This window comes from Dryobates pubescens, chromosome 31 (genome assembly GCF_014839835.1).
Source record: "Dryobates pubescens isolate bDryPub1 chromosome 31, bDryPub1.pri, whole genome shotgun sequence".
NCBI lineage: Eukaryota > Metazoa > Chordata > Aves > Piciformes > Picidae > Dryobates > Dryobates pubescens.
In genome coordinates this window covers 4,841,028-4,867,746 of record NC_071642.1, presented here as the reverse complement: position 1 = coordinate 4,867,746, position 26,719 = coordinate 4,841,028, and the positions used below count along the sequence as shown (strand labels likewise).

Genomic DNA, 26,719 nt, shown 5'->3' with positions numbered 1-26,719 from the left:
GCTAGACACCAGCCAGGGGCTGATGGACGAGGGGCTGAGCGTGGTGGTGGTGGAGGTTCGTGTTCTCCATGGCTTTCCAGGCTCCTGCAGAGCCTCCGCGCAGGCTGCACGGGGGAGACGCAGCTGCCGGTGGGACACATCCCAGGGATCAGCACCCGGAACAGCAACCCCCCGGGGCTGGACCAGCCCCTCCGCTGCCCCCGAGCTGCCAGGCTTCCGAAGCACCCGAAAAGGATCTAGAAATGCCCAGGGAAGGAAGGGACCTGGCCAGCTCCGCAGCGGGGGGGCAGGTCCGGAGACTCCCGGGGGCCAGGTCCTTACTGCAGCCCAAAGCAGACCTGCGCCGCGGCGCCAGAGGCTGGGAGGCTGATGCCAGCCGGGGCAGCTACAGCGAGGGTGTGGGGAGAGGGGGCACAGGAGGGGCTGCGGCTGGGTGCAGGAGCTGGGGGGTGCTGCGGGCGGCCCTGGAGCGCAGGCTGTGCCCGCGGGTGATGAGCCCTGCGTAGCCCTCCTGGTGGGAGAAGGCATAGCTGGAGCGGCGCCGGGCGGAGCCGCGGGGGATGTGGGCACGCAGCTCCACCGAGGGCTCCGGGGCCCGCTTGGCCTTCAAGCAGATCTTCTGCAAGGAAAAGAGGACGTCAGGGCTGTGGCCGTCTCCCAGGCAAGACCTCAGCCCGAGGGGGAACAAGCAACCGACCCTGAGAGTGCTGGTTGAGAGTGGATGGAGCTGGGGGGTCAGCAGGCTGCCAAAGTAAGTGATTGAGCAACACCTTCCCTTGTGCCATTCCTCTGCTGGCAGAGCTCCAGAAGTGGTGGAGTGTCCTTCACTGGAGGCACTTAGAATCTGCCTGGATGCTTTCCTGTGTGACCTGCCCTAGCTGACCCTGCTCTGGCAGGGGTGGGGGTTGGTCTGGGTGATCTCTGGAGGTCCCTCCCAACCCCTAACATTCTGTGAGAGGAGCAACCTGGGGATGTTGGTTGACAGCAGCTGAAGATGAGCCAGCAGTGCCCAGGTGGGCAAGAAGGGCACCAGCAGCCTGGCCAGGAACAGACATGGTGTGGCCAGCAGGAGCAGGGCAGGGATTGTGCCCCTGAACTGGGCACTGCTGAGGCCATGCACCAGACATGCACCAGACCCCTAAGTCACAGGTCCAGGGAGTCCTGGATGCCAGTTCCTTACTGCAGCCTAAAGCAGACCCTCTCCAGGAGCTGGAGTAGGTCTCTTCTCCCAAAGCCTCCTATTGAGTCATGAACCAATTTAAGGAGAGGGCCCTGGAGCCAGACTTGGGCACCAATGTCCTGGGAGACCACCACCTTGGTGCCTCCAAGGACAGGTGATATCTCCCACCACTACATGCCAGGCAGTGGCTTCCCTGGGGAACCTTCCCATCACCAGCAGTGCCCTGGGCAGCCCCAGACTGCCACCAGCAGGCTGCAGCCCCCTCCCCACGCCAGCCCCTGCCAGCCCCCACCTGCTGGATGTTTGCTTTGCCTGCCATGGAGTGGTACAGCTGGATGGTGAGCGAGGGGATGGTGTTCACCACCAGGGACAGGAGGACCACCAGCAGCACGTAGGGGTCGGTCAGGGCATTCCGGCTGGCATCTGCCAGGGCAAGAAGCCAGGAGGTGATGTTTGAGCAGAGAAGGTGGAGAAGACAGAAGGAGCAGCTGGTGAGGCACAGGCCCTCGCCCGTCATGGTGCCGAGGGGCCAAAAGAGGAGGTGGAACCTGAATTGGAGTCAGAACTCAAGACAGTAAGGTTGAGAAGTGGTAACAAAGAGATGATCTACAAGGTGGGAAAGAGCTCCCAGCACCAAGCCCAGGCTGGACTCCCCTGGCTGGGGGAGGGAAGGACCGTGGGGACCCCTGGGACATCTCACCTGGGAAGCGGAAGACAGTAGGAGCCAGCCTGAAGGCATCAACGCTTTGGGTCAGGAAGGAGAAGAGGCAGAAGAAGAGCAGGCTGGCAGTGACCATCAGGAAGGACAACACAGTCCAGAACTTGGTGTCCAGGATGATCTGCAAGGATGAGAGCAGAGCACACAGCATCTCATGGGGGCTGCAGGGACAAGAGCAGAGCACACAGCATCTCATGGGGGCTGCAGGGACGAGAGCAGAGCACACAGCATCTCATGGGGGCTGCAGGGACGAGAGCAGAGCACACAGCATCTCATGGGGTTGGGAAAAGGCAACGAAGGATGAAACCAAAGGGCTGTCCGCCCCCAATCTCCCTCAGAGGGCTCGTGTCCAAGACCCTTCCCCAGCCTCGTTGCTCTTCTTTGGACATGCTCCAGCCCCTCAGTGTCTGTGCAGTGAGGGCTGCAGAGGAGCAGCTCCCCCTCAGTGTCTGTGCAGTGAGGGCTGCAGAGGAGCAGCTCCCCCTCAGTGTCTGTGCAGTGAGGGCTGCAGAGGAGCAGCTCCCCCTCAGTGTCTGTGCAGTGAGGGCTGCAGAGGAGCAGCTCCCCCTCAGTGTCTGTGCAGTGAGGGCTGCAGAGGAGCAGCTCCCCCTCAGTGTCTGTGCAGTGAGGGCTGCAGAGGAGCAGCTCCCCCTCAGTGTCTGTGCAGTGAGGGCTGCAGAGGAGCAGCTCCCCCTCAGTGTCTGTGCAGTGAGGACTGCAGAGGAGCAGCTCCCCCTCAGTGTCTGTGCAGTGAGGGCTGCAGAGGAGCAGCTCCCCCTCAGTGTCTGTGCAGTGAGGGCTGCAGAGGAGCAGCTCCATGCTCACCTCCACCAGGACCGACAGCAGCGCCGAGGTGGCCACGGTGACGGCGAAGGACTCGTAGTCACCCACGGCCTTGCTGCCCACATGGTCCTGGAAGGCCCAGAGGGCAATGTAGAAGCTGGCAAGGGAGGTGCTGGCCCCATGCAGGAAGGTGACACCAAACACTCGGTAGTTGAAGAGTTGATCTTGCTGCCCAATCACATAGAGCTCAGGGAACTCCAGGCTCTTCTTGGCGCTCACGTCCTGCCAGGAGGGCACCAAGCGTCACCCGCGCCCGGAGGCAGGATTGGGTCCCCCCCACCCAACACACCCTGTGGGGAGTCCCTCCACCTGCTTGTGATGGGGAAGAGAAGCAGCCCAGGACTGGTGGTGAGCTCTGAATGCCCATTGAATCAGCCCACTGCACCCTGCTGAAGCCATACCTGCTCCAGGAGGCCCACGGAGAGCACAGGGCAGGCAGTGTAGAAGATGTTGTAGAGGGCAAGGAACCAGCCCTCATACAGAGGCTAGAAGGGAGGAGAAAGCAGCTGTGAGCTCAGTGGTGCTTGGGAATGATTCCTGCAAGAGTGGTCAGGGCTTGGCACAGGCTGCCCAGGGAGGTGGTGGAGTCCTCATCCCTGGAGGGGTTCCAGAGCCCTGTGGCCATGGCACCTGGGGCCGTGGTCTGGTTGCCATGGTGGGGTTGGGTTGCTGGTTGGACTGGGTGATCTCAGAGGCCTTTTCCAACCCAAACAGTTCTGTGGTTCTATGACTCAGAGAAGTTTCCCAGGCACCAGGGTGAGGCCAAGAGACTCCCATCCAAACTCCAGGGAAATCCCCATGGAATTGCCCCAGGCTCTGCATCAGCCCCATGGTATCAGTGGGCTGTGGGGCCAAATGGAGTTGGGGCTGGAGCCCCACAGTGGTGGTGACATCACGCTGATGGCCCTTGGGATAGAAGCTCCCATTTTGGAGGCAGCCTGCTCACTGCACATGGGATCTTTCCCTGCTTCTGTCCAAGATGAAGCTCACAAGGACAACCTACAGCTCCCCAGGCTGTGGAGCTCACAAGGACAACCTACAGCTCCCCAGGCTGTGGAGCTCACAAGGACAACCTACAGCTCCCCAGGCTGTGGAGCTCACAAGGACATCCTACAGCTCCCCAGGCTGTGGCGCTCACAAGGACATCCTACAGCTCCCCAGGCTGTGGAGCTCACAAGGACAACCTACAGCTCCCCAGGCTGTGGCGCTCACAAGGACATCCTACAGCTCCCCAGGCTGTGGAGCTCACAAGGACATCCTACAGCTCCCCAGGCTGTGGAGCTCACAAGGACATCCTACATCTCCCCACCCCATGAAGCTCACAAGGCCACCCCACATCTCCCCAGGGTGCTTTTCCCAGACCAGTCAGGTGAAGAGCAGGGAAGCAGTGGCTGCTCAGCCAGGCAGCCCCAAACATTGTGCAACCCAAGCCCAGGGCCCAGGAGAAAGGAGGCCGAGGCGGTGCCGTGGAGCCGTGTGCAGCCGGCAGGAGCCACACGCAGCGCTGAGCGAGGGGCTCGCGGCGTGAGCGCGCAGGGATGGACGTGAGCCCTCCTGCGGGCTGCATGCCCTCACCTGGGCCGTGAATCCGCTGTGGAAGGCGAACCAGACCTGGGCCATGAGGCCGGCGAAGGTCTTGTAGAAGAAGCAGCGCAGGAACTTGCAGACGCGGAGGTAGCCCCAGCGGCCGTGCACCAGCAGCAGGCGCTGCAGGAAGCGGAACTGCGCCAGGGCGTAGTCGCTGCACTGCACGGCCTGCATGCCCTCCAGCCCTCTGATGCCCACCCCGATGTCAGCAGCTGCGGGGGACAGGAGGCTGTGGGGAGGCTCTCGGGCAGCTGAGGGCTTGACTGCTGGCGGCGGCCGAGGATGAGCCAGCAGTGCCCGGCAGGTGGGCGAGAAGGCCACCTGCAGCCTGGCCAGGAGCAGACATGGTGTGGCCAGCAGGAGCAGGGCAATGACTGTGCCCCTGGACCTGGCACTGCTGAGGCCGTGCCTTGAATCCTGGGGTCAGTTTTGGGGCCCTCACTCCAAGAAGGACATTGGGAGGCTGGAGCAAGTCCAGAGAAGGGCAACAAAGCTGGGGAAGGGTCTGGAGAACAGGGCTGGAGAGGAGCAGCTGAGGGAGCTGGGGGTGGTTAGTGTGGAGAAGGAGGCTGAGGGAGACCTCATTGCTCTCTGCAGCTCCCTGAGAGGAGGTTGGAGTGAGGTGGGGGTTGAGCTCTTCTCCCAAGGAAGCAGTGACAAGCTGAGAGGAAATGGCCTCAAGCTGCCCCAGGGGAGGTTTAGGTTGCTCATCAGAAGCAGCTCCTTCCCTGAAAGGGTTCTCAAAGCCTGGCACAGGCTGCCCAGGGAGGTGGTCGCATCCCTGGAGGTGTTTCGAAGCTGCAGAGGTATGGTGCTGAGGGCCATGGCTCAGCCCCAGCCTTGGCAGAGTTAGAGAATAGCTGGGCTGGAGGAGCTGCAAGGGCTCCAAGCCCATGCTGTGATTCTGCCATTCTAAGATTTCCTTCTGGATTGTCCCTAGGCTGCTGGGCAGAGTGGTGGTCCAGGAGTGATGGGCAAAGGGAAGGAGTCTCCTCTATCACCTGCCATGGCTGTGGGATGTATGGTCGAGGGTGTGAAGAGCAGGGCCCCATGCCAGGGCTGCTGGAGAGGGGCAGGGATGTCTCTGCCAGCTGCCCACACTGGGGCTCACAGTGGCACCAGGGTTCACCAAGGTCACTCCTGCTTTGTCCCAGGCTGCTCCTGTGCCTTCTGCTCCCCTCCCGACACAGCGATGTGGGGAACTGCTCTGGGGGTTCCCCTCCCAGCCTCCTCACCTCAGAGAGGGTGAGGTGGTAGAGGTGGCAGATGGGGCACCACCACTGCCCACCACGGGATGGGACCCTCCCACCCTGCCCCCAGCCTCACTTTTGATCATGTTGACGTCGTTGGCGCCGTCCCCGATGGCCAGGGTGGTGACCTTCCTGTGCTTCTTCACCAGCTGCACAATGAGAGCCTTCTGCTTGGGGGTCACCCTGCAGCAGATCACAGCCTGGCAGCTGGTGGCCAAGTCCACGAAGGCCTTCTCCACCAGGCTGCCCTGCTCCTGGCTGCCTGTAGCCCTGCAGGCTGCCAGCCACCGCCGCAGCCTCCCCTGCTCCTTCAGCACCTCCTCTGTCTGCAGGATCTTGTCCTGGGGGGAGAGCAAATGTGGTTGGGACCTCACCCTCAGCCTTCACTGCAGGAGGTGTCCCTCCATGACCCCTCTTTTAACAATGCTCTTGTAGGTGCTACCAACAAGTGACCTCAGTTTGCTCCAAGTTCCTCACTGTGACCACAAGAGCAGTCTGTCCCCAGAGGACCAGAAGAGCCTGGGACCACCCTCCAGCCCCAACAGCCCCAACAGATTGGCTGAGCACATGAGATTGAAGCCTCTCAACACCAAAATCATCAGTACAAAGTACAAGGTTGTCCCCCTCTCCATTTCCAAGCCCAACTTGGGCTTCTTTTCCCCACCTCCTCCTCTGTGTTCTGGTGCCACCCAGCACTTCGATTGCACCAGGGCAGAAACAACAACCTGTAGGGCCCCAGAGCAGAGGAGCATCCAAGAGCACCAGGGCAGAAACAGCAACCTGTAGGGCCCCAGAGCAGAGGAGAGCATCCAAGAGCACCAGGGCAGAAACAACAACCTGTAGGGCCCCAGAGCAGAGGAGAGCATCCAAGAGCACCAGGGCAGAAACAGCAACCTGTAGGGCCCCAGAGCAGAGGAGAGCATCCAAAAGCACCAGGGCAGAAACAGCAACCTGTAGGGCCCCAGAGCAGAGGAGCATCCAAGAGCACCAGGGCAGAAACAGCAACCTGTAGGGCCCCAGAGCAGAGGAGCATCCAAGAGCACCAGGGCAGAAACAACAACCTGTAGGGCCCCAGAGCAGAGGAGAGCATTCAAGAGCACCAGGGCAGAAACAACAGCCTGTAGGGCCCCAGAGCAGAGGAGAGCATCCAAAAGCCTCCTTACCAGGAGGTCCCCACTGATGATGAGAGCTCTCTTCTTGTGGCGTGAAGCCTCTGGGCGCTGAGGGGAGAGGTTGCCGCTGCAGAAGGCTTCTCTGCTGCTGCTGAGGTTGTTGTTGCTCACCCAGTAAGCCTTGAGGATGTCACTGTGAACAGAATCTCAGCATGGGGGGGTAGGAAGTGACCTCTGGAGATCCAGCCCAATGTCCCTGCTCAAGCACTTCCTCATCAAAGTCTGCCAAAGACTTTGGGAATGCTGGAGGGGCAGAATAAGAATGGGAAGCCTGGGAAAGCCTCAGCAGCTGACAGGCACCTCCAGACTGGGACAGGGAAGGAGAAGCACCTCTGGCAGAGCTGAGCTCTGCCCACCCTGCACAGCTTCCTGTGCCCTGAAGTGTCTTCAGGAGGGACCACAAACGTGCTGGGCCAGAAGGTGATGAGTCCTCACCTGATCTCCTTCTCCTCCAGGATCTCCATGTCGTCAGTGAGCAGCTTGCAGGCGTAGCCAATGTTCACTGCAGTCTCTGCAGCATGCAGGTGCCAACAGCTGATGGCCACATGCTGCTGCCCCCCCACCCCTCCCCATCCTGGGGCAGCTCCCAACCCCTGCTCTGCTCCAGCTCTGTGCCATGGTGCAGATAGCTTCCCCTTGCCTCAGTTTCCCCTGGGTGATGTGACCTGTGGGACCTGCTCTTACTTCATGTTAAAGGGAACAGCAGAACCTGGTGGCTGCCCACTCCCAGGGGCTGATCCCTCTGCTCTGGTTCTGGTCAGGGAAGCAGGAATGTGTTGGTGGGGATCTGGGGTTGCCTCCACTGACCTTGTTTGTCTCCTGTCAGCACCCACACTTTGATGTTGCCCAGCTTCAGCAGCTGAATGGTCTCAGGGACTCCGTCTTGCAGCTTGTCCTCAATGGCCGTGGCCCCAAGCAGCTGGAAGGAGGGGAAGTGGGTGGCATGACATGGGGCAGGGCATGATGCAGAGGTGGGAGCTGCCCCTGAGTTCAGGCCACAGGTCTTTGCCCATGGCTGGACACAACCTGACAGATCACTGCAGGTGTTTAAGAAGAGACTTGATGGAGTGCTTGGTGCCATGGTTTAGCTGATTAGATGGTGTTGGGTGATAGGTTGACTCAATGATCTCAAAGGTCTCTTCCAACCTGGTCTGGTCTGGTCTAGTCTGGTCTGGTCTATCCTGTCCTATGCTATTCTATCCTATGGTATTCTATCCTATTCTATGCTATCCTATCCTATCCTATCCTATTCCAGTCTGTCCTGTCCTATCCTATCCTGTCCTATGCTATTCTATTCTACTCCATTCCACTCTACTCCATTCCACTCTACTCCATTCCACTCTACTCCATTCCACTCCACTCCATTCCATTCCATTCCATTCCACTCTATCCTATCCTCTCCTATCCCATCTCTAACCCAGTGGCCTGTCACAAAGCCACCCCTGGAGGGTGACCTCCACCTGCTCTCCTACCCAGGGGCCAGGGTTAGACTCTTCACCTCCTCCCCGCAGAGAGCTGCCCCCCACTCCCCTGCCCTCGGTGGGGCCAGCAGAGGCAGTTGTGAGGCGCAGCCGCCCCACCTGCAGGTCCTGCTCCATCTCCTCGTAGAGCCTGCGGAGCTGCGGCGCGCGGTCCCGCGGCAGGACGCTGGCCTGCTGGTGCCTCCTGCTCCAGGAGCTGTACTCGGCCTCGCTCACCTCCCTGCTGGCCAGGCACAGCGTCCTCAGCGTCTCCTGGGCAAAGTGCTGCAGGGATGAGACATCAGGGCTCCCTTCCCTTCACCAGGCTGCCTCTCGGAGCAGGGAAGTCATTGTGCCCCTGGACTCAGCACTGCTTAGGCCACAGCTTGAGTCCTGTGTCCAGTTCTGGGCTCCTCAGTTTAAGAAGGACATTGAGACTCTTGAAGGTGTCCAGAGAAGGGCAACAAAGCTGGGGAGGGGTCTGGAGCACAGCCCTGTGAGGAGAGGCTGAGGGAGCTGGGGTTGCTTAGCCTGGAGAAGAAGAGGCTCAGGGGAGACCTCATTGCTCTCTACATCTCCCTAAAGGGAGGTTGTAGCCAGGTGGGGGTTGGGCTCTTCTCCCAGGCAATCAGCACCAGAACAAGAGGACACAGTCTCAAGCTGTGCCAGGGGAGGTTTAGGCTTGAGGTGAGGAGAAAGTTCTTCACTGAGAGAGTTGTTGGCCATTGGGATGTGCTGCCCAGGGAGGTGGTGGAGTCCCCGTCCCTGGGGGTGTTCAAGAGGGGATTGGATGTGGCACTTGGAGCCATGGTTTAGTAGTCATGAGGTCTTGGGTGACAGGTTGGACTTGATGATCTTTGAGGTCTCTTCCAACCTTGGTGATTCTGTGATCAGGCCAGCTGGTCACAATGTCCCCATGGGCAGAGCCAGAGACTTCCCAGGGTCTCCCCCTCCAGCCTCTGCCTCCCTACCCCCACCCTACAGCATCCCCAGGAACAGCCTTGCAATGCAGCTGGTCCATGCAGCACATCAAAGGTGGATTTGATGCCCTCTTAGCCCCTGTCCCATAGGCAGGTGAGGTTCCTGGAGCAGCAGAAGAAAGAAGGAACCAGACCCCTCAAGCTAGAAGGAGAAAAAGAGCAGCAGGAGACTCCAGGACAGCCAAGCCAAAGGCAGCTCAGCCCTTCCCACCCCAGGCTGGCATCAGACTCACATCCAGAGCCATCTCGGTGAAGGTCTCACTGGGGCCCCTCCTCTGCAGCCTCTCCAGGATGACTGTGTCAGCACCCTTGGTGTAGAGCCGGATCCTGCCCTGGGGGTCTCGCACTGGGAGGGAGGGAAGGGACAGCTTAGGAGCCCAGGGACGTGGCTCCCACTTGTGGCTGTCCCCACGCAGTGGCCTTGCTGCAGGAGGCACTGCAGGAGGCACTGCAGGGCACACTGCTGCTCTTCTGCTGGCCGTGGCAGGGAGCAGAGGAATGTCCCCAGGTCACAGCATCACAGAGCATTAGGGGCTGGAAGGGACCTCGAAAGCTCATCCAGTCCAAGCCCCTGCCAGGGCAGGGTCACCAGCAGGCAGCAGCATGCCTCAAGGGCTGTCAGCTCCTCACACACCTCCCCTCACCTGCTGGCTCCCTCTTGGCTGCTCAAACCCTTCACTGAGCTACTGGGGAGGAGCACTGCAGGGACAACCAAGACAGTCCTTAGGGGTCCCTGTGCCAGGTGTGGTCAGTTGCAATCATTCTGGAGGGAAGGGATCCAGCCAGAGGGACCTGGACAGGCTGCAGGGCTGTGCCCAAGCCAACCTCAGGAGGTTCAATAAAAGCAAATGCAAGGTCCTGCAGCTGGGTTGGGGCAATCCCAGGCACTGATCCAGGCTGGGCAGGGACTGGCTGGAGAGCAGCCCTGGGGAGAAGGCCTTGGGGGTGCTGGGGGAGGAGAAGCTCAACAAGAGCCAGCAGTGAGCACTTGCAGCCCAGAAAGCCAAGCAGAGCCTGGGCTGCAGCAGCAGAAGTGTGGCCAGCAGGGCCAGGGAGGGGATTCTGCCCCTCTGCTCCTCTCTGCTGAGACCACAGCTGGAGCTCTGGGGCCAGTTCTGGAGCCTCTGTGCCAGGAAGGATCTGGAGGTGCTGGAAGGTGTCCAGAGCAGGGCCATGAGGATGAGCAGAGGGCTGGAGCTGCTTTGGTATGAGGACAGACTGAAAGAGCTGGGGTTGTGCAGGCTGGAGAGAAAGCTCCCAGGAGACCTCATTGTGGCCTTCCAGGATCTGAAGGGGGCTCCAAGAAAGCTGGGAAGGGACTTCTTAGACTGTCAGGGAGTGACAGGACTTGGAGCAAAACTAGAAGTGGGGAGATTCAGATTGGATGTCAGGAAGAAGTTGTTCCCCATGAGGCTGGTGAGAGCCTGGCACAGGTTGCCCAGGGAGGTGGTGGAAGCCTCAGCCCTGGAGGTGTTTGCAGCCAGGCTGGAGGTGGCTGTGAGCGACCTGCTGTGGTGTGAGGTGTCCCTGCCCATGGCAGGGGGGTTGGAACTGGCTGAGCCTTGAGGTCCCTTCCAACCCTGACAATTCTGTGATTCTCTGATGCCCTCCCTTGCAGGGCTGGGTCTGGAAGGGACTCTCCTCCCTGTCCCTGCAGCCACCCATCTCACTCACCCAGGACAGACATCCTCCTGCGCTCGCTGCTGAAGTCCAGCATGGCCAGGACTTTGTAAGTCCTCTTCAGCCCCAGCTCACTGATGGTGATGGTGTCCTGTGTCCGTGCCAGGAACACGTACCCCAGGTCCCTGGCTGCCAGCACCAGGGCTTCTTCATCTGGGGAAGCTGCCTGATAAACCAGCTGGTCTGCAGAGGAGGAGCAGCAGTTAGGCAATGAGGCTCCCAGGCAAGCCCCACTTGGACAGCTGAAACCTCCCTTTCATCCCCAGCTCCACCTTTACCTCTGCAGAACCTACAGCCCAAGCTACCAGGCTAGGGAAGCTCAGTCTCACTTGTCTCATCTCTTCTGCTTGCTGCCCCAGGCAGGACAAGTGCCCAGCCAGGGCTGGATTAACCTCTCTGTGCTCTGTTCTAACTGAGTAGCTTCAAACCAAGCCCAAGTATTCACATCCATGATGGTAGGACACTGGTCCTGAGCATCTCTGGGCTCTCAAGCTGCCAGTGCTTGGCTGGGGGATGGAAAAAGCCATGGTGGCCAAAATGCCCTGAACAGGCAGAAGAGCAGCATGAGGGAATCTGAGCAATGCTCAGCAAGGGATAAAGGAGCTGTGGGGGGCAAGAGGCTGGGGCCAGGCTCTGCTCAGTGATGCCCAGGGACAGCACAAGGGGCAAGGGGCACAACCTGGAACCCAGCAGGTTCCATCTGAGCAGGAGGAGAAAGTTGTTTGGTGTGAGGGTGCTGGAGGCCTGGAGCAGGCTGCCCAGAGAGGTTGTGGAGTCTCCTGGTGTGGAGAGCTTCCAACCCCCCCATGGCATTGTGCTCCTGTGCAAGCTGCTGGGGGTGCCCTGCTGGAGCAGGGGGCTTGGGCTGATGATCTCCAGAGGTCCCTTCCAACTCCCCCCACTGGGATTCTCTAACAGCAACTCAACCCCACTCCAACCACTGTGCCTACACTCCAACCACTGTGCCCACACTTCAACCACTGTGCCCAACCCACCTCCCTTCTCCTCCACCATCACAGTGTGGCACAGGGCCAGCAGCCTCAGGAACTCCCTCAGCACAGGGTCAGTATCCTGCTGGGCAGCTTCCAGCAGAGTCACTTTGCAGAAGTCCAACTTCTCCTCCTGTTGTCTCCAGGTCAACCCCAACCCCTGCAAGAGGCATGGGCAGGTTGCAGGAACCCAAGAGAGACCAAGCTGGGCTGCAGCCTTGTGGTGGCACAGCTCTGGCTCTGCATTCTCTACACAGAGGGGATCACAGAATGGGTTGGGTTGTAAAGGACCTGAAAGCTCAGCCAGTTCCAACCCCTCTGCCATGGGCAGGGACACCTCCCACCAGCCCAGGATGCTCAAGGCCTCATCCAGCCTGGCTTTGAACACCTCCAGGGAGGAGGCAGCCACAGCCTCCCTGGGCAACCTGTGCCAGGCTCTCCCCAACCCTCACTGCCAGGAATCTCTTCCTCATCTCCACTCTCAATCTCCCCTCTTCCAGCTGAAAGCCATTGTCCCTCATCTTGGCACTCTCAGCCCTCATCAAAAGCCCCTCCTCAGCTCTCCTGGAGCCCCTTCAGGTACTGAAAGCAGCACCAGATGTTGGGAAAGAAAGAGGACTGAAACAAGAATAGGATTCTTTGATAAACCAATTCCCTTGGTCCTTAATGGGCAGCTGAGACCTGGCAAACTTGCCAAGCTCTCTGTGCCAGCCTGGGACTCTGCTGTGCTCCAAAAGCCTGCTCCTGCTGCTGGAGGAACCAATATCTGGCATGGCTTTGGCCCTGCTAAAGAGCAGTGTCCAGCCCCACGCCACCCAGGGAGGGGAGCTACACACCAGTGGCTGCTTGTTCTCCTGGACTCTGTCTGCACCTGCCAGAAGAAAAAGAATTCATTAGCAGGGAGCTGGAGGAGGACATCAAGGGGCTCCTCTAGAAGGGCCTGGAGACCTGGGTGCAGGGGGACCTCATGAAGCTCAAGCAGGGCAAGTGTAGGGTCCTGCAGCTGGGGAGGAGCAACCTCCTGCAGCAGGACAGGTGAGGGGGGAGCTGCTGGGAAGCAGCTCTGTGCAGAGAGATCTGTGGGTGCTGGTGAGCAGCAAGTTGCCCATGAGCCAGCAGTGTGCCCTCGTGGCCAAAAAGGCTCTTGGGGTGCATGAAGAAGAGTGTGGCCAGCAGGTCAGAGGAGATTCTCCTGCCCCTGTACTCTGCCCTGCCTACACCTGGAGTGTTGTGTCCAGAACTCTATAATCCCAGCATGGAGGGGTGGGAAGGGACCTCTGCTCCAGCAGGGCACCCACAGCAGCTTGCCCAGGGCGGGGTTGGAAGCTCTCCACACCAGGAGACTCCACAGCCTCTCTGGGCAGCCTGCTCCAGGCCTCCAGCACCCTCACACCAAAGAAATTTCTACTCCTGTGCAGGTGGAACCTCCTGGGTTCTAGTTTGTGCCCACTCCCCTTGTCCTGTGGGGAGGAAGAGGGGGAGGAAGAGGGGGAGGAAGAGGGCGAGGAAGAGGGGGAGGAAGAGGGGGAGGAAGAGGGGGAGGAAGAGGGGGAGGAAGAGGGGGAGGAAGAGGGGGAGGAAGAGGGGGAGGAAGAGGACTTGGGGATTCCTGGGTTCATAGTGGGAAAACCAAATAAATGGAGATCATAAAAAAAGCAAAGATCAAATCACTGGAACAAAACTGCCTAAGGAGACCTTCTGGTGGCCTTGCAGTGCTTCAAGGGCTGAGCAGAAAGCTGGGGACAGTCTCTGGAGCAGGGCCTGTTGGGACAGGCCAAGGGGGGATGGTCTGGGGCTGAAAGAGGGGGATTGAGAGTGGAGAGAAGGGAGAAATGTTTGACCCCGAGGGTGGCGAGAGCCTGGCCCAGGTTGCCCAGAGCTGCCCCATGCCTGGAGTCATTCCAGGTCAGGTTGTTTGGGGCTCTGAGCAACCTGCTCTGGTTCCAGATGTCCCTGCTGATTGCAGAGGGGTTGGACTAGATGACCTTGATAGATGCCTTCCAACCCAAACCAGTCTGGGAGCCTGGGATTTCCAGCCGGCCAGGAGGAGTGAAAGGAAGCAAAGTGGCCTAGATTCCAGGTCAACCTCTCCCCCAGGGCTCTACAAACTTGTGCCCACCAGAAGCTCCATAGATGGTGCCATTGATGCAGCATTTCTTGAAGGTCATCACGTTCTGGGTCAAGGTGCCAGTCTTGTCTGAGAAGATGTACTCAATCTGGCCAAGCTGGTCGTTGAGGCTGGTGCTCCTGGCCTTGGCTGGGATGTCCTTCGCAGGGTAATACATCTCCAGATCCCAGTTGATGAAAAAGCTGTTCACCAGGTAGACAAATTCAAACCTGGGCCACCAGAGAGAAGAAAGGATGGGGAAGGAGGTCTCATAACTCACACCCAATGAGTTTGGAAACAACTTCTCCTGCTCACAGGGGCTGTGCCCTCCCTTTCCTGCCTTTCCAGCAGCTCCTCCTCAGCTCCTCCACCATTTCCACCCCCCAGGATGGGCTCTTTGCATCTTTCTCCTCTGAGAAGATCTCAAAGGACATCATAGATGCTTGTAAGCCACCCCCCACCTCCCATCCTTACCCTCTCCCAGCTAAGGGAACACATGGGGCTGACATGCTCAGGGTCTCAGCCCCATTTGGGGGCTGCAAACCAAGGTGCCAGATGCTGGCCCAGGTCAGGGCGCTGGGCTGCTGAGCTCTGATCCTTACGTGATGTACATGGACATGGGGATGATGATGCTCAGGAGGATTGTGAAGCCCCAGAAGCTGAAGAAAGCCTGCTGGGCAGGAGTGGTGTGCTGGTAGAGAGCTGAGAGGTAGCTGTGGTTCTCCTGGAAGGTCTTGGCCCAGAGGCCAGAGGCGACGGCGAGGCACAGGGAGGTGAGCAGCAGCACCAGGAAGATCTGCGATGGGAAGCCAGGATGAGAATGTCCTATCTCACAGAGCCCACCAGGCTCTGCCCTAGGGCCAGCCATTGCCCCTCCCAGGCTGTCTCATTCATCTGTAAACCCATGGAAAGGTGTCCTGGGGTTGGTTCTCAGAGCTCACCCTGGGCCCCGCCGAGGGATCCCAGCTTGTGCTGCAGCTTGACCCAGCCACAGCACACAGAGAGCAACCTGGGCTGGTGGGAGGTGTCCCTGCCCAAGGCAGGGGTGTTGGGACTGGATGGTCTTCCAGGTCCCTTCCAACCCAAACCATTCTAGAACTCTATGGAATTCTCCCACCCTCCTAACTACCCTTTCCCAACTTTCCCACCCTCCTAACCACCCTCTCCCTGGACAAAGTGTGTCCTGCAGCTTCCTGCTGACCTTCCAGCAAACAGAGGGATCACAGATCACAGGATGCCAGGGGTTGGAAAGGACCTCCAAAGATCATTGAGTCCACCCCCCCTGCCAGAGCAGGTCCATAGAAGCCAGCACAGGTCACACAGGAACACATCCAGATGGGGCTGGAAAGTCTCCAGAGAAGGAGACTCCACAACCTCCCTGGGCAGCCTGCTCCAGGGGCTCTGTGACCCTCACAGTAAGGAAGTTCCTCCTCATGCTGAGGTGGAACCTCCTGTGCTGGAGTTTATATCCACACCCAGGAGTGCTCATGGCCAGTCTGGGAAGTGATGACACTCAGCCACCAGCAGCAGGAGCAGGAAGCATCCAGCTCCTCTATGACCACACTGCTTTGCTTCCCATGGAGGAAGGACTTCTTCCCCCATCCTCCATCTACTCTGTGCTGAGCCACAGCCTGCAGGTCCTTCAGCACAAGCCCCCTCCTTGGACCTGCATGGTTATGGATTAGTGAAGCACACCAGAAGGGGTTGAAGATCCTGAAAGCTCCAGCTCCTTGGTCCCAGAGGCTTTAGAGCTGAGGACTGAGAGCTGCCAGCACCCAGGGTTTAAGCAAGACCAGACCCAAGAGCTGCTGCTTCCCGGGGCCACCACTGGCTAAGTCTAAGCTCTTCTGAGCAGGAGGTTGCAAGCTTTAGAAAATCAGCATCATCCAAGCAAGAGGTCCTTCATGAGAAGACTTGAGAGCAAGCCCAGGAGGGCAGGGCAGGAGGTGTCTGCCCCACACTCACGATGATCACCAGCCGGTCCATCAGGCGGTCCAGCTTGGTTTTCTTCCTCTGGATCTTCCCACAGTTCCTCATAATTTTGGAATCAAATCCTGGATGAGAAACATTTCAGAAGTGAAAAGGCAAGGGTCTGGAAAGGCTCCAGAGAAGGAGACTCCACAGCCTCTCTGGGCAGCCTGCTGCAGGGCTCTGTGACCCTCACAGTGCAGAAGTTCCTCCTCACGCTGCGGTGGAACCTCCTGTGCTGCAGTTCCTATCCATCGCCCCTTGCCCTACCCCAGGGTGCAATGGAGCAGAGCCTGCCCCTGCCCCTTCCCTCTTGACCCCCAGCCCTCAGGTATTTATAGACATTGATCAAATCCCCTCTTAGTCTTCTCCTCTTCAGACTGAACTGCCCCAGGGCTCTCAGCCTCTCCTCCTCCTCCTCGTTGTTTATGAATTGTGCATCCATGTAAATATTGCCTACTTTATACTCATTCATTGCTTTGCTTGCAAGCAGAGCTTCATTTCCTTCCAGCTGAGCTGGTCTGGCAATTTTAGGGGGGGTTGGGGGAATTTCAACACCCCCCACACACCCAGATGTGGAGGCAGCTGGGCCCAGGTCTCACCTGCATAGAGGACCAAGCCGTAGCAGAGGTCGGTGTTGCGCAGCCTGCAGCCCCTCAGCAGGATCCTTTCACTGTCCAGGGAGAAGCTCTCCCCCCTCCACTCCAGGGTGCCTGTGAAGCTGTGCATGCGGCTGTTGGGCTCCTCACAGGTCACCCTCCCTGCAGCAGAGGCCATGCTCCAGGTGGTGGCTTTGTGGGGAAAGGAGAAGACCCCTTCCCTCCCCTCTTCTCCCCTCCTGTCCCCTCCCTTCCCTCTCCTTTCCCCTCCCCTTCCCTCCCTTCTCTCCCTTCCCCTCCCCAAACCTCTCCCCTTCCCTCCTCTCCAAACCTCTCCTCTCCTCTTTCTTCCTCTCCCCTTTCTTCCCCCCTCCCCCCATATCTCCAAAGCAGCTTGGGGGCTTCCTGGGAAGATTCAGTGTTTGCCAGGGGAGCTCCCAGATGCAGGTGGGATGGGGATGGTCACCCTGTGGTGCTGGGAGGGTGCTCAGCCCAGGAACCTCACTGGGCTATATAAAGTGCAGGATTTACAACCCCAACCCCCTGCAGCCCCAGAGCCTCCGGGGGGAGAGCCTGCACCCAGTGGAGGACTGAAGGGGAAACCACCCAGGGTCTAAGCTCAGGTTTGGCAGCCAAGCACTTGATTCCTTTGGGAAAACCAAGATCCAGGGCAAGGGGCAGGTGCACAGCTCTGATGGACTCAGCACTGGGGAAGGGTCTCCACATGAGGTCTTTGGCTCCTTGCAGCCAGAAACAATCCCCCCCTGGGGTGATGGCACTTGGTGCCTGAGGGGACAGAGGCTGGTGGGGTGAGCACCTCCCTGCCTGCTCAGGGCACTCACCATCAAAGGCAGCCATGCTCTCCTCACTCACCAGCTCCTGGTGGGTGACCAGAAGAGCTTGCCTGAACTTCAGGTTCGTTTCCCTGCAGACAAGAACCAGGAAGGGAAAAACAAAAGCAGGCTGTGAGGGGACAGAGCTGCTCCTCCTGCTGCCAGACCCATGGGACAGAGACAGCCATCGATTAGCAGCTGATTACAGGAGTGATGGCAATGGACAGTGAGATAAGGAGCACAGCAGACACCCAGCACTCAGGCAGGGACAGAGCCCTGGCCTGGAGACCCTGGAGTTAAATCTTCCTGCAGGTGGAGGTGAGAGGGATGGGCAGTGTGTGACAGTTTCAGGCTATGGCTTTAAAATGCTTCACAGATCTTGAGCAGAAGAGGAGTAAAATGTAAATAAATCACTGGTGGGTGGGAAAAGAGAACTAAAGATCATTCTGAACAGTCCCATGGCAGAGAGATCTGTTCCCAAAACAAAAGGATCTGGAGGTGCTGGGAGGTGTCCAGAGAAGGGCCACGAGGATGAGCAGAGGGCTGGAGCTGCTCTGCTCTGAGGACAGACTGAGGGAGCTGGGATTGTGCAGGTTGGAGAGGAGAAGGCTCCCAGGAGACCTTAATGTGGCCTTCCAGGATCTGAAGGGGGCTACAAGAAAGCTGGGGAGGGACTTTTTAGATGGTCAGGGAGTGACAGGACTGGGGGGGGATGGAGCAAAACTAGAAGTGGGGAGATTCAGATTGGATGTCAGGAAGAAGTTCTTCCCCAGGAGGGTGGTGAGAGCCTGGCACAGGTTGCCCAGGGAGGTGGTGGAGGCAAGGAGGGAGAAGCTGGTAGCTTCCCCTGGTCCTTGTGCTGTTTGTGAATTGCAAAGCCCTGTGAGTATTGTATATTTGGTACACATTCAGTGCAGTTTGGTGTAGGTTGGAGTGCTGCTTGTAAATGCAGCTTTCATTTGCTTCCAGCTGAGCTGGTCAGGCAAAGTTGATGTTGGGGGGTAGAATTTCCAACCCACCGCACGGTGGCTGCCCTCTGCCAGGCTGAGAGGGAGTCCAGAGATGGGGGGAGAGAGAGACCCCCAGGTCATAAGCTGCTCTGTAGGAGCCCCAAGAGTGGTTCTGGAGTTGCCATTTCAAAAGCTGGAGCTCCAATCCCATTCCTGGGGGGAGGCCTGGAGGGTTCTCTTCCAGGGGATCCCTCACACCCCATGGTTTCTGCTGGCCTCGCAGCATGCCTGAGCCTCTACTGCTGGGGGTTCCCCAGGGCTGGGGGCTGCAGCTGTTGGCTGGGATGTCTCTGCCCCTTTTATCCCCATGGCAATAGAGGTCCCTGCCCTGCCTTCAGGGGAGGCTCAGGTTGCATATCTCCCCAGAAGGGGTTCTCAGGCACTGGCAGAGCCTGCCCAGGGAGGTGCTGGAGTCCCCATCCCTGGAGGGCTTTGAAAGCCGAGGTGGTGGAAATCATCCCTGGAGGGGATGTGAAAGCTGCATGGGTGCCGCACTTGGGGCTGTGGTTTAGAGGCAGTGGCTCAGCAGCAGGGCTGGGAATGTGAGCTCCAGGCCAGAGGTTGAACTTGCTGAGCTCCCAGGTGTCCCCCAGGCTCCACAGCTCCAGGGTTCTGTGCCTCACCCATCGATCTCAGCTGTCTCCACGTAGCACAAGCTGCTGGGCTCCGAGCTGCACAGCAGGAGCATGTCAGCCTTGAAGGGCAGAAAAGGTGGGGAGAGAGCAGCTTGCTGAGACCCTGCTCCTCAAAACCAACCCCCCCAGTGCCTCCCCCTGTCCCTGGTGGCCCTTCCTCACCGGGACGAAGCTGTCCTTGCGCAGGCGAACGATGTCCCCCACGCAGATGTGGCGCCACTGCTGCCAGCGGAACCTGCAGGAGGGGCAGGGGGAGGGGGAGGAATTTACCACCTCACAGAGCAGAGGGAATGGGGACAGAGGTGGTTTGTGCCCCCTGCAGCAGCCTGTGTCTGTCCCAGCTTCTTCATGGAGCGCAGAGGAGGCCACAATGATCCCAGGGCTGGAGCAGCTCTGCTGTGAGCACAGGCTGAGGGAGCTGGGGCTGTGCAGCCTGGAGGGGAGAAGGCTCCAGGGGGACCTCAGAGCTGCCTGCCAGGACCTGAAGGGATCCTGCAGGAAGGCTGCAGAGAGACTTTTCCTGAGGGTGTCTCAGAGACAGGGCAAGGGAGAATGGTTTGAAGCTGAGGCAGAGCAGGGTTAGACTGGAGCTGAGGAAGAAGTTCTTCAGTAGAGGGTGGTGAGGCTCTGGAACAGGTTGCCCAGCTGGACCTGCAGCAGGTGGCTGGGAGCTGATGGGAGTTTGCAGAGTCAGAGGTAGTCCCACCAAAACCCTCTCACTCCCACCAAACCCCATCTCAGTCCCACCAGACTCCCTCTCAGCAGCTGTGCTCAAGGGTGCTCAGCACTTCAGACAATCTAACATTCCATGCAGCCCTGGAAAACTCAGAGACAGTCTCCCAAAGCCTCTCACCTCTTCCCAGAGAGGATTTCACAGGGCCTGCTGTTGATGTTTCTGTCACTTTGGTGACGACCCTGCCCAGAGGAGAGAAAGAAAAAGAGAAGCCAGAAGTCTTCTTCATTCCATGAGACCAACCATGGTTTGTTTCCTCAGCCCTGGGGCAGTATCTCCTTTCTGAAGCCACCAGAAGATGCCTCCTGATTAGGAAAGAGCCTAGCACAAGCCCTGTGGGGAGAGGCTGAGGGAGCTGGGGTTGCTTGGGCTGGAGAAGAGGAGGCTCAGGGGAGACCTTTTTGCTCTCTACAGCTCCCTAAAGGGAGGTTGTAGCCAGGTGGGGGTTGGTCTCTTCTCCCAGGCAAGCAGCACCAGAACAAGAGGACACAGTCTCAAGCTGCACCAGGGGAGGTTCAGGCTGGAGGTGAGGAAGAAGTTCTTCCCAGACAGAGAGATTGGCCATGGGAATGTGCTGCCCAGGGAGGTGGTGGAGTCCCCATCCCTGGAGGTGTTTAGGAAGAGCCTGGATGAGGCCCTTGATGCCATGGCTGAGTTGATTGGATGGTGCTGAGTGAGAGGTTGGACTTGATGATCTCAAAGGTCTTTTCCAACCTGGTTAATTCTATTCTATTCCATTCCATTCCATACTCCACCAAGGTATTTCTGGGGACCAGCCTGGGAATGTTGGTTCAGGTGTTAAAAACCACAGAATCAGGCAGGCTGGAAAAGACCTCAGAGATCATCCAGTCCAACCTATTCCCTAATCCCCAACACCTCCTGACAGCTAAACCATGGCTCCAAGTGCCACATCCAGTCCTTTCTTGAACACCTCCAGGGATGGGGACTCCACCACCTCCCTGGGCAGCACATTCCCATGGCCAATCTTTCTTGCTGGGGAGAACTTCTTCCTACCATCCAGCCTGAACCTCCCCTGGCACAGCTTGGGACTGTGTCCTCTTGTTCTGGTGCTGGTTGCCCGGGAAGAAGAGACCAAGCACAATTCCCTAGCTTTCCACTTCACCCTACAGCAAAGATGGGAACCCTCCTGACCATCTCCCCCCACCCCTCCCTGCCCTCAGCCCCCCCAGCCCTCGGCTCCAAGCCCTACTCACGATGTCATCGATCAGGTCTCGCAGCCCCCGGATGGTGAGAAGGCAGCCCAGGGGGAACAGCAGAGTGTACCAAGGCAACGTGGAGATCTCAGGGATGGTCTAGGGAAGGAGAATTTGACACTCCTGACACAGCTTTCATCCCACTTGGGACACTTGGGGTGGTTGAGTAACTTGAGGTGACCTCCTGCTCGCAGTGTCCCTTCCCAGTCAGCAGCGGAGGAGGGCAGGAGCCCAGCTGAGAAGCAGCTCAGCAGCTCTGAGCTGCAGGTGGCTGCTGGAGGTGGAGGGTTCTGCTCAGCTGGGGTCTGCCTGAGCTTTGCTTACATCCAAACCCAGCTGGTCTGAAGCAGCCAAACTTAACAGAGGTTAAACTCCTCAGAGTTCATAGAGTCACAGAGTGGTTTGGGTGGGAAGGGACCTTCAAAGCCCACCCAGTCCAACCCCCTGCAGCCAACAGGGACATCCCCAACCAGAGCAGGTTGCTCACAGCCCCAAACAACCTGACCTGCACTGGTGCCAGGCATGGGGCAGCTCCCAGCTCTCTGGGCAGCCTGGGACAGGCTCTCCCCACCCTCAGGGTCAAACATTTCTCCTTCTCTCCACTCTCAAGCTCCTTCTTGCAGCCCCAAACCATCCCCCCTTAGCCTGTCCCAACAGGCCCTGCTCCAAAGTCTATTCCCAGCTTTCTGCTCAGCCCTTGAAGCACTGCAAGGCCACCAGAAGGTTTCTGGACAGCCTCACCTGTGCTCACTCTTACCTTGGTGCCCACCTCACCACCTGGACACCACTGCAGAGCAGAGTCTCCTCCTCCACAGCCTCCTTTTCTGGAGTGCCCCCCTGCCTGGAGGTGAGGCTGCCTAGAGAGCTCTTACCTTGGTGCCCTCCTCACCACCTGGACACCACTGCAGAGCAGAGTCTCCTCCTCCACAGCCTCCTTTTCTGGAGTGCCCCCCTGCCTGGAGGTGAGGCTGCCTAGAGAGCTCTTACCTTGGTGCCCTCCTCACCTGCAAGAGGATGACAAAGACGAAGTAGACGTTGGCCATCCGGTGGAACTGCTCGTAGAGGTTCAGAGGCAGGAAGGTGAGGATGTTGTACTTGGCTGTCTTAATGGCATTGCCCTGCAGGAGAAAGGCAGAGTCAGCCCCACAGCAGGGGTCCAACCCTGATGGCTTCAAGGATGTGTTTGGAAAACACCAGAAACCTCCTGGTGGATCTGGGATCTTCTCCACTCCAACTGCCTCTGGCTGCCCAAGCCCGAGGGAAAAGAGGAGAGAGCTGTTAGAGCAAAGGGCTTCTGCTGCTCTAGAGCCAGGGACACCCAAGTGGTCATTGTCCAGCTGGAGAAAATCCCCAGCTGCTTTTGTTCAACCAAATCTTCCCCCCCAAAAACCTTCCTTTTGGTTCAACCACCAGACCAAAACTTCTCCCCCCTAGGGCATCCAGGGCAGCAGGTAGGAAGCAGCCTCCCTGCTGGCACTCTTCAGCCTCCTGGGTCCCTCTCATCTCATCCCCAACCACCACCAGCTCGGGAATCAGGGCAAAAGAAGTGGCCCAGCAGTGGCCCAGGTGGACTCACTGAGTATTTCTTCTTGGTCAGGCAGAAGGCAAACTTCTTCTTGAACTGCTTGTGGTAGCTGCGGTCGTTGGCCCTCACCTCCCAGGAGAAGGCTGCAAAAGCGAGTGGGGGGCTGCCAGCTGTCACCAGCCAGCCTCTGGCCACCACCCCCTGGCCTCCAAGGACAAGTGGTGGTGCCTCTGAGCTCCTGGTGAACTGTGCTGTCCACCTGGAGAGCTGTTGGAGGTACAGCTGGGACAGAGGTGGCTCCCTGGGGTGGACAAAAGGTGGAGCAGGAGGCCAGAAGCTTCCAGAGCTGTAGGACTGCTGTGTCCTCTCTGAGCCTCAGGCTGACCATCTGGGCTGAGCTGTGGGTTTAAGGTACAGCCAGGCCAGGTGAAGTCTTCTGCTCCAAGACCGTGCTGCAGACTGCTCCTTCCTCTCCTGCTGCTCCAGTGCAGATGCTGCCCAGCCAGGGGCATCCCAGCAGTGTTCCCCATCTCCCACACCCCAGCTGTTGGTCAGCCCACACCATCTCACCCCAAAGCTGCTTCTTCCCCACCCCCCAGCCCAGCCCCACCCTCAGCCTTTTCATGAACTCTCTAAAGAGCAAAACCCCCAAATGCCCTCGCTGCAGACTGACCTGGCAGCTCCTGCTTCCCAGCTGGGCAGCCTGGGCCTGGGTCCTGCTCAGCCATGGTGCCACCACTGCCAGGATCTAGGAACCAGGACAGCCACAGAGATTTGCAATGCTGAACAGTCACAGAACCCCAGAATCCCAGCATGGAGGGTGGGCAGGGACCCCTGGAGATCATCCAGACCAACCCCCTGCCCCTGCAGGGCACCCACAGCAGCTTGCCCAGGAGCACAGTGCCCAGGGGGGGTTGGAAGCTCTCCACACCAGGAGACTCCACAACCTCTCTGGGCAGCCTGCTCCAGGCCTCCAGCACCCTCACACCAAACAACTTTCTCCTCCTGCTCAGCTGGAACCTCCTGGGTGCCAATTTGTGCCCCTTGCCCCTTGTGCTGTCCCTGAGCACCACTGAGCAGAGTCTGGCCCCAGCCTCTTGCCCCCCACAGGTGCTTTATCTCTTGCTGAGCATTGCTCAGCTCCCCTCTGGGGCTGCTCTTCTCCAGTCCCAGGGCTTTCAGCCTTTGCTCCTCACAGAGATTCTCCAGACCCTTCAGCATCTTCAGAGCCTCCACTGGACTCTCTCCAGTAGCTCCTTGTCTCTTTAACTGGGGAGCCCAGACTGGACCCAGTACTCTCTGCCCCTGATGCCCACACTGCTGGGCATCAGCCCAGGACAGGGCTGGTGCTGGGCTGGCAGCACTCAGTGCCAGCTTCTGTCCAGCTTTTCACCCCCCAGCACTCCCAAGTCCTTCCCCCAGGGCTGCTCTCATGTCCTGCTCTCAGTATCCACAATGCCCCTGCTGCAGCTGGCACCTCTCAGCCCATTGTTACCCCCCCCGTGTGCCACCCTTTGGCTCCAAGCAGCCTGTTCCTGGGCCATGGCAGGCACAGCCACCAGCCACCTGCAGCTGGCAAACGTGGGACCCTCTGTGGAGCTGAGCCCCAGGTGAAGGCAGCTGGGAGAAGATCTGCCAGAGCCCAGGAGCAGGAGGAAGAGGGTTAAAAGGCAAGGAAGAGTGATTCAGAGCATAATTAGCCATCAAAATCGCAGCCTGGGCAGGCGGGAAGGGGCTGGCAGCAGGTGCCAGGGCTCTCTGCCAGCAGCAGCCGTGCCAGCAGGCAGCCAAGCCCTGTCCTGGCCCCAGCCTGGGGCTTCCCACGGCCAGAAAGAGCCAACAATGGCCAAAGGCACAAGAGATCCTTGACCTCCAGAGCTCACCTGCAGCTGCAGTGATTTATAACCCCCAGGCTGTGCCTGCAGCTCGGTGCCCAGGAAGAACCTGCAGTGCCAGCAGGGCTGCCAGGGAACAGCTCGGTCCTGCTGCCCCCCGAGGGCTCCAGCTGTGGAGCAGCCACAGGTTGGGTTTCTCACCCCCCCAGAGAAGCACTTTGGGGGGGAGGAGGGGGAGAGCTTTGTGTGGCTTTAAGCTGGAGAGGGCACAGTGCCAGGGGGGTTCAGGTTGGTGAAGCACAGAGCCTGGTGCCAGCCCTGGGAGAGCCCATGGGGGTTGTTCCTGAACCCTCTGGGTGATGGCAAGTTGTGGCTCAGGGCAGGAAGCAGGGTGAGATGTGTTGGGTTCCTTGGGAGCATCCAGCACCCCCAGTGCCCACAGCCAGAGGACTCTGGGCACCTTCCTGCTCCCTGCCAGACAAAATAAAAGGGTGGTGGGAGCAGAGGGGGGGGACCAGAGGGGGGCGGGGAGGGGCTTCCCCCCCATCCCCTTGACCTCACCTTGCCGGTGCTGCTCTTCACCTGATCGCAGCATCCCAGTGGGACCCCAGCCCTTGCTCCACCGCCCCGGGGGCACACCCCTCCCACCTCCCACCCCCCTAACCCCAGTTCCCACGGCTCTGGCATCACCCCCAGCTCAGCCCCATGGGGACAGCTAGCAGCCGGGGGGGTGATGATTCGGTCGGGTGGCTCACGCCTCCTCCTGCCCTCGTCACGCCGGAAACACCCCCACGCCCGCCCGGGTGGATCCCAGCTCATTAACCTCTCCCGGGGTTCCGTCCCCAGCTCCCGGGACATGCCCAGGCCCTGAGCTTCCCTCTCCCTGTCCTATTTTTCCACCTCTTTCGATGGGACTCCAGGTGAAAAGGTGTCTCCCCCAGCCCCAAAACATACCCACCCCACCCCGCCCCGTGCCCAGCATCCACCCGAAGCAACAGAGGGGCTGCTCCAGGACCCCTCTCTTCTTCCCGGGGTCCACAGACAGAGGGGCAGCTCCCAAGAGAGTCCCAAAGGAGCTCAAAGGGACAAGAGACCCCCTGACACCCCACCCCCCCCACTGCCCATTCAGATCCCAGCTGGCATTCATGGGTGCCCCAAAGCGAAGAGGAGGAGGAGGCTGGTGTCCCAAAGTGAGGATGAGGAGGAAGGGGAGGAGGAGGAGGAAGCTGGTGTCCCAAAGTGAGGATGAGGAGGAAGGGGAGGAGGAGGAGGAGGCTGGTGTCCCAAAGTGAGGATGAGGAGGAAGGGGAGGAGGAGGAGGAGGCTGGTGTCCCAAAGTGAGGATGAGGAGGAAGGGGAGGAGGAGGCTGGTGCCCCAAAGTGGGGGTGAGGAGGAAGAGGAGGCTGGTACCCCAAAGTGAGGATGAGGAAGAGGAGACTGGTGTCCCAAAGTGAGGATGAAGGAGAGGAGGAGGATGGAGACCCGCTGCCCTTAGCCGGGGGATGCCGCTGCGCCGTGCACCCCGCAGGGTTCCCCTACCTGCCCCAGCGCTGCCCGCGGCCCCGCCGGCAGCCGCCGAGCTCCTGCCGCCGCAGCTCCCAGCGCCGCTGCCAGCCGTCCTGCCCCGCCAGGGACCGCGGGCACTGCCCACGCCACACCTCCAGCCCTGACCTCCCCAGAGGGCCCTGCCCGCCCCCAGCCCTGCCTGCCCGCCTCTCCCTGCCCGCTGCCGGGGCACACTCGCTGGGCACCCCCCCCCGGGGCTCCCCCTCCGCGCTGGCAGCTCCAAACCTGCCCTGATTTATGTTCCCGAACCACCCGGAGCTGCCTCTGCCGCAGCTGTTCCCATGAGATGTGCCCAGGCTGCCATGGCCAGGGCATCCCCACCACCTGCCCAGGGACAAGCAGGTGGTGCCAGGCTGGATCTGAGGGCAACGGGTGGGCACCAGCACCTGCAGGGCAGTGCTCAGGCAGAGAGCAGGCAGACTGTGGCAGCACTGGGGCTGAACTGGGGTCACTGGGGAGCATTCAGTGTGCCCCAGAGCCCCTGGGGTCTGGCAGCAGCTCAGTGGGGCTCAGGCAGTACCTTGAAGACCAAGGAAGGTAAGAGCAGGCAAGGAGGAAGAGGCTGAAGGCACAGAAGAACCAAACTGCCTCCCAGCAGCCCCAGGGTGACAGCTCTGGGACTGCAAATCCCCCTGGGGCTGTGGCTGCCTTGTTAGTGCCAGCAGCTAATGAGATGGTGCTTCCCAGCACTCCCACCCCTCCCACCACCCAACCCAGTCTCTCCCTGCTCTCCCATCCCTCCCAGCACTCATCCCAGTCACTCCCAGCTCTCCCATCCTACTCAGCACTCATCCCAGTAGCTCCCAGCTCTTCCACCCTTCCCCACACTCATCC

At 59.4% G+C, this 26,719-nt stretch overlaps 1 protein-coding gene across 1 annotated transcript; it reads right to left on the bottom strand.

The window, feature by feature from the left end:
- Positions 1 to 380: 380 nt before the first annotated feature.
- ATP8B3 (ATPase phospholipid transporting 8B3) lies at positions 381 to 25,176 on the bottom strand. Its single transcript, XM_054175455.1, has 26 exons — positions 25,074 to 25,176; positions 22,535 to 22,626; positions 21,963 to 22,076; positions 20,959 to 21,057; positions 19,865 to 19,926; positions 19,174 to 19,246; positions 19,000 to 19,070; positions 17,376 to 17,458; positions 16,537 to 16,695; positions 15,932 to 16,020; positions 14,569 to 14,762; positions 13,979 to 14,196; positions 11,866 to 12,108; positions 10,865 to 11,053; positions 9,424 to 9,536; positions 8,331 to 8,495; positions 7,558 to 7,669; positions 7,186 to 7,261; positions 6,742 to 6,883; positions 5,655 to 5,919; positions 4,317 to 4,540; positions 3,143 to 3,226; positions 2,724 to 2,963; positions 1,881 to 2,019; positions 1,473 to 1,603; positions 381 to 619 (listed from the first exon to the last, which is right to left on the bottom strand). The coding sequence occupies exons 1-26, from the start codon at positions 25,174 to 25,176 to the stop codon at positions 386 to 388; spliced, it is 3,714 nt and encodes a 1,237-aa protein (XP_054031430.1). The 3' UTR covers positions 381 to 385.
- Between the last annotated feature and the right edge of the window lie 1,543 nt (positions 25,177 to 26,719).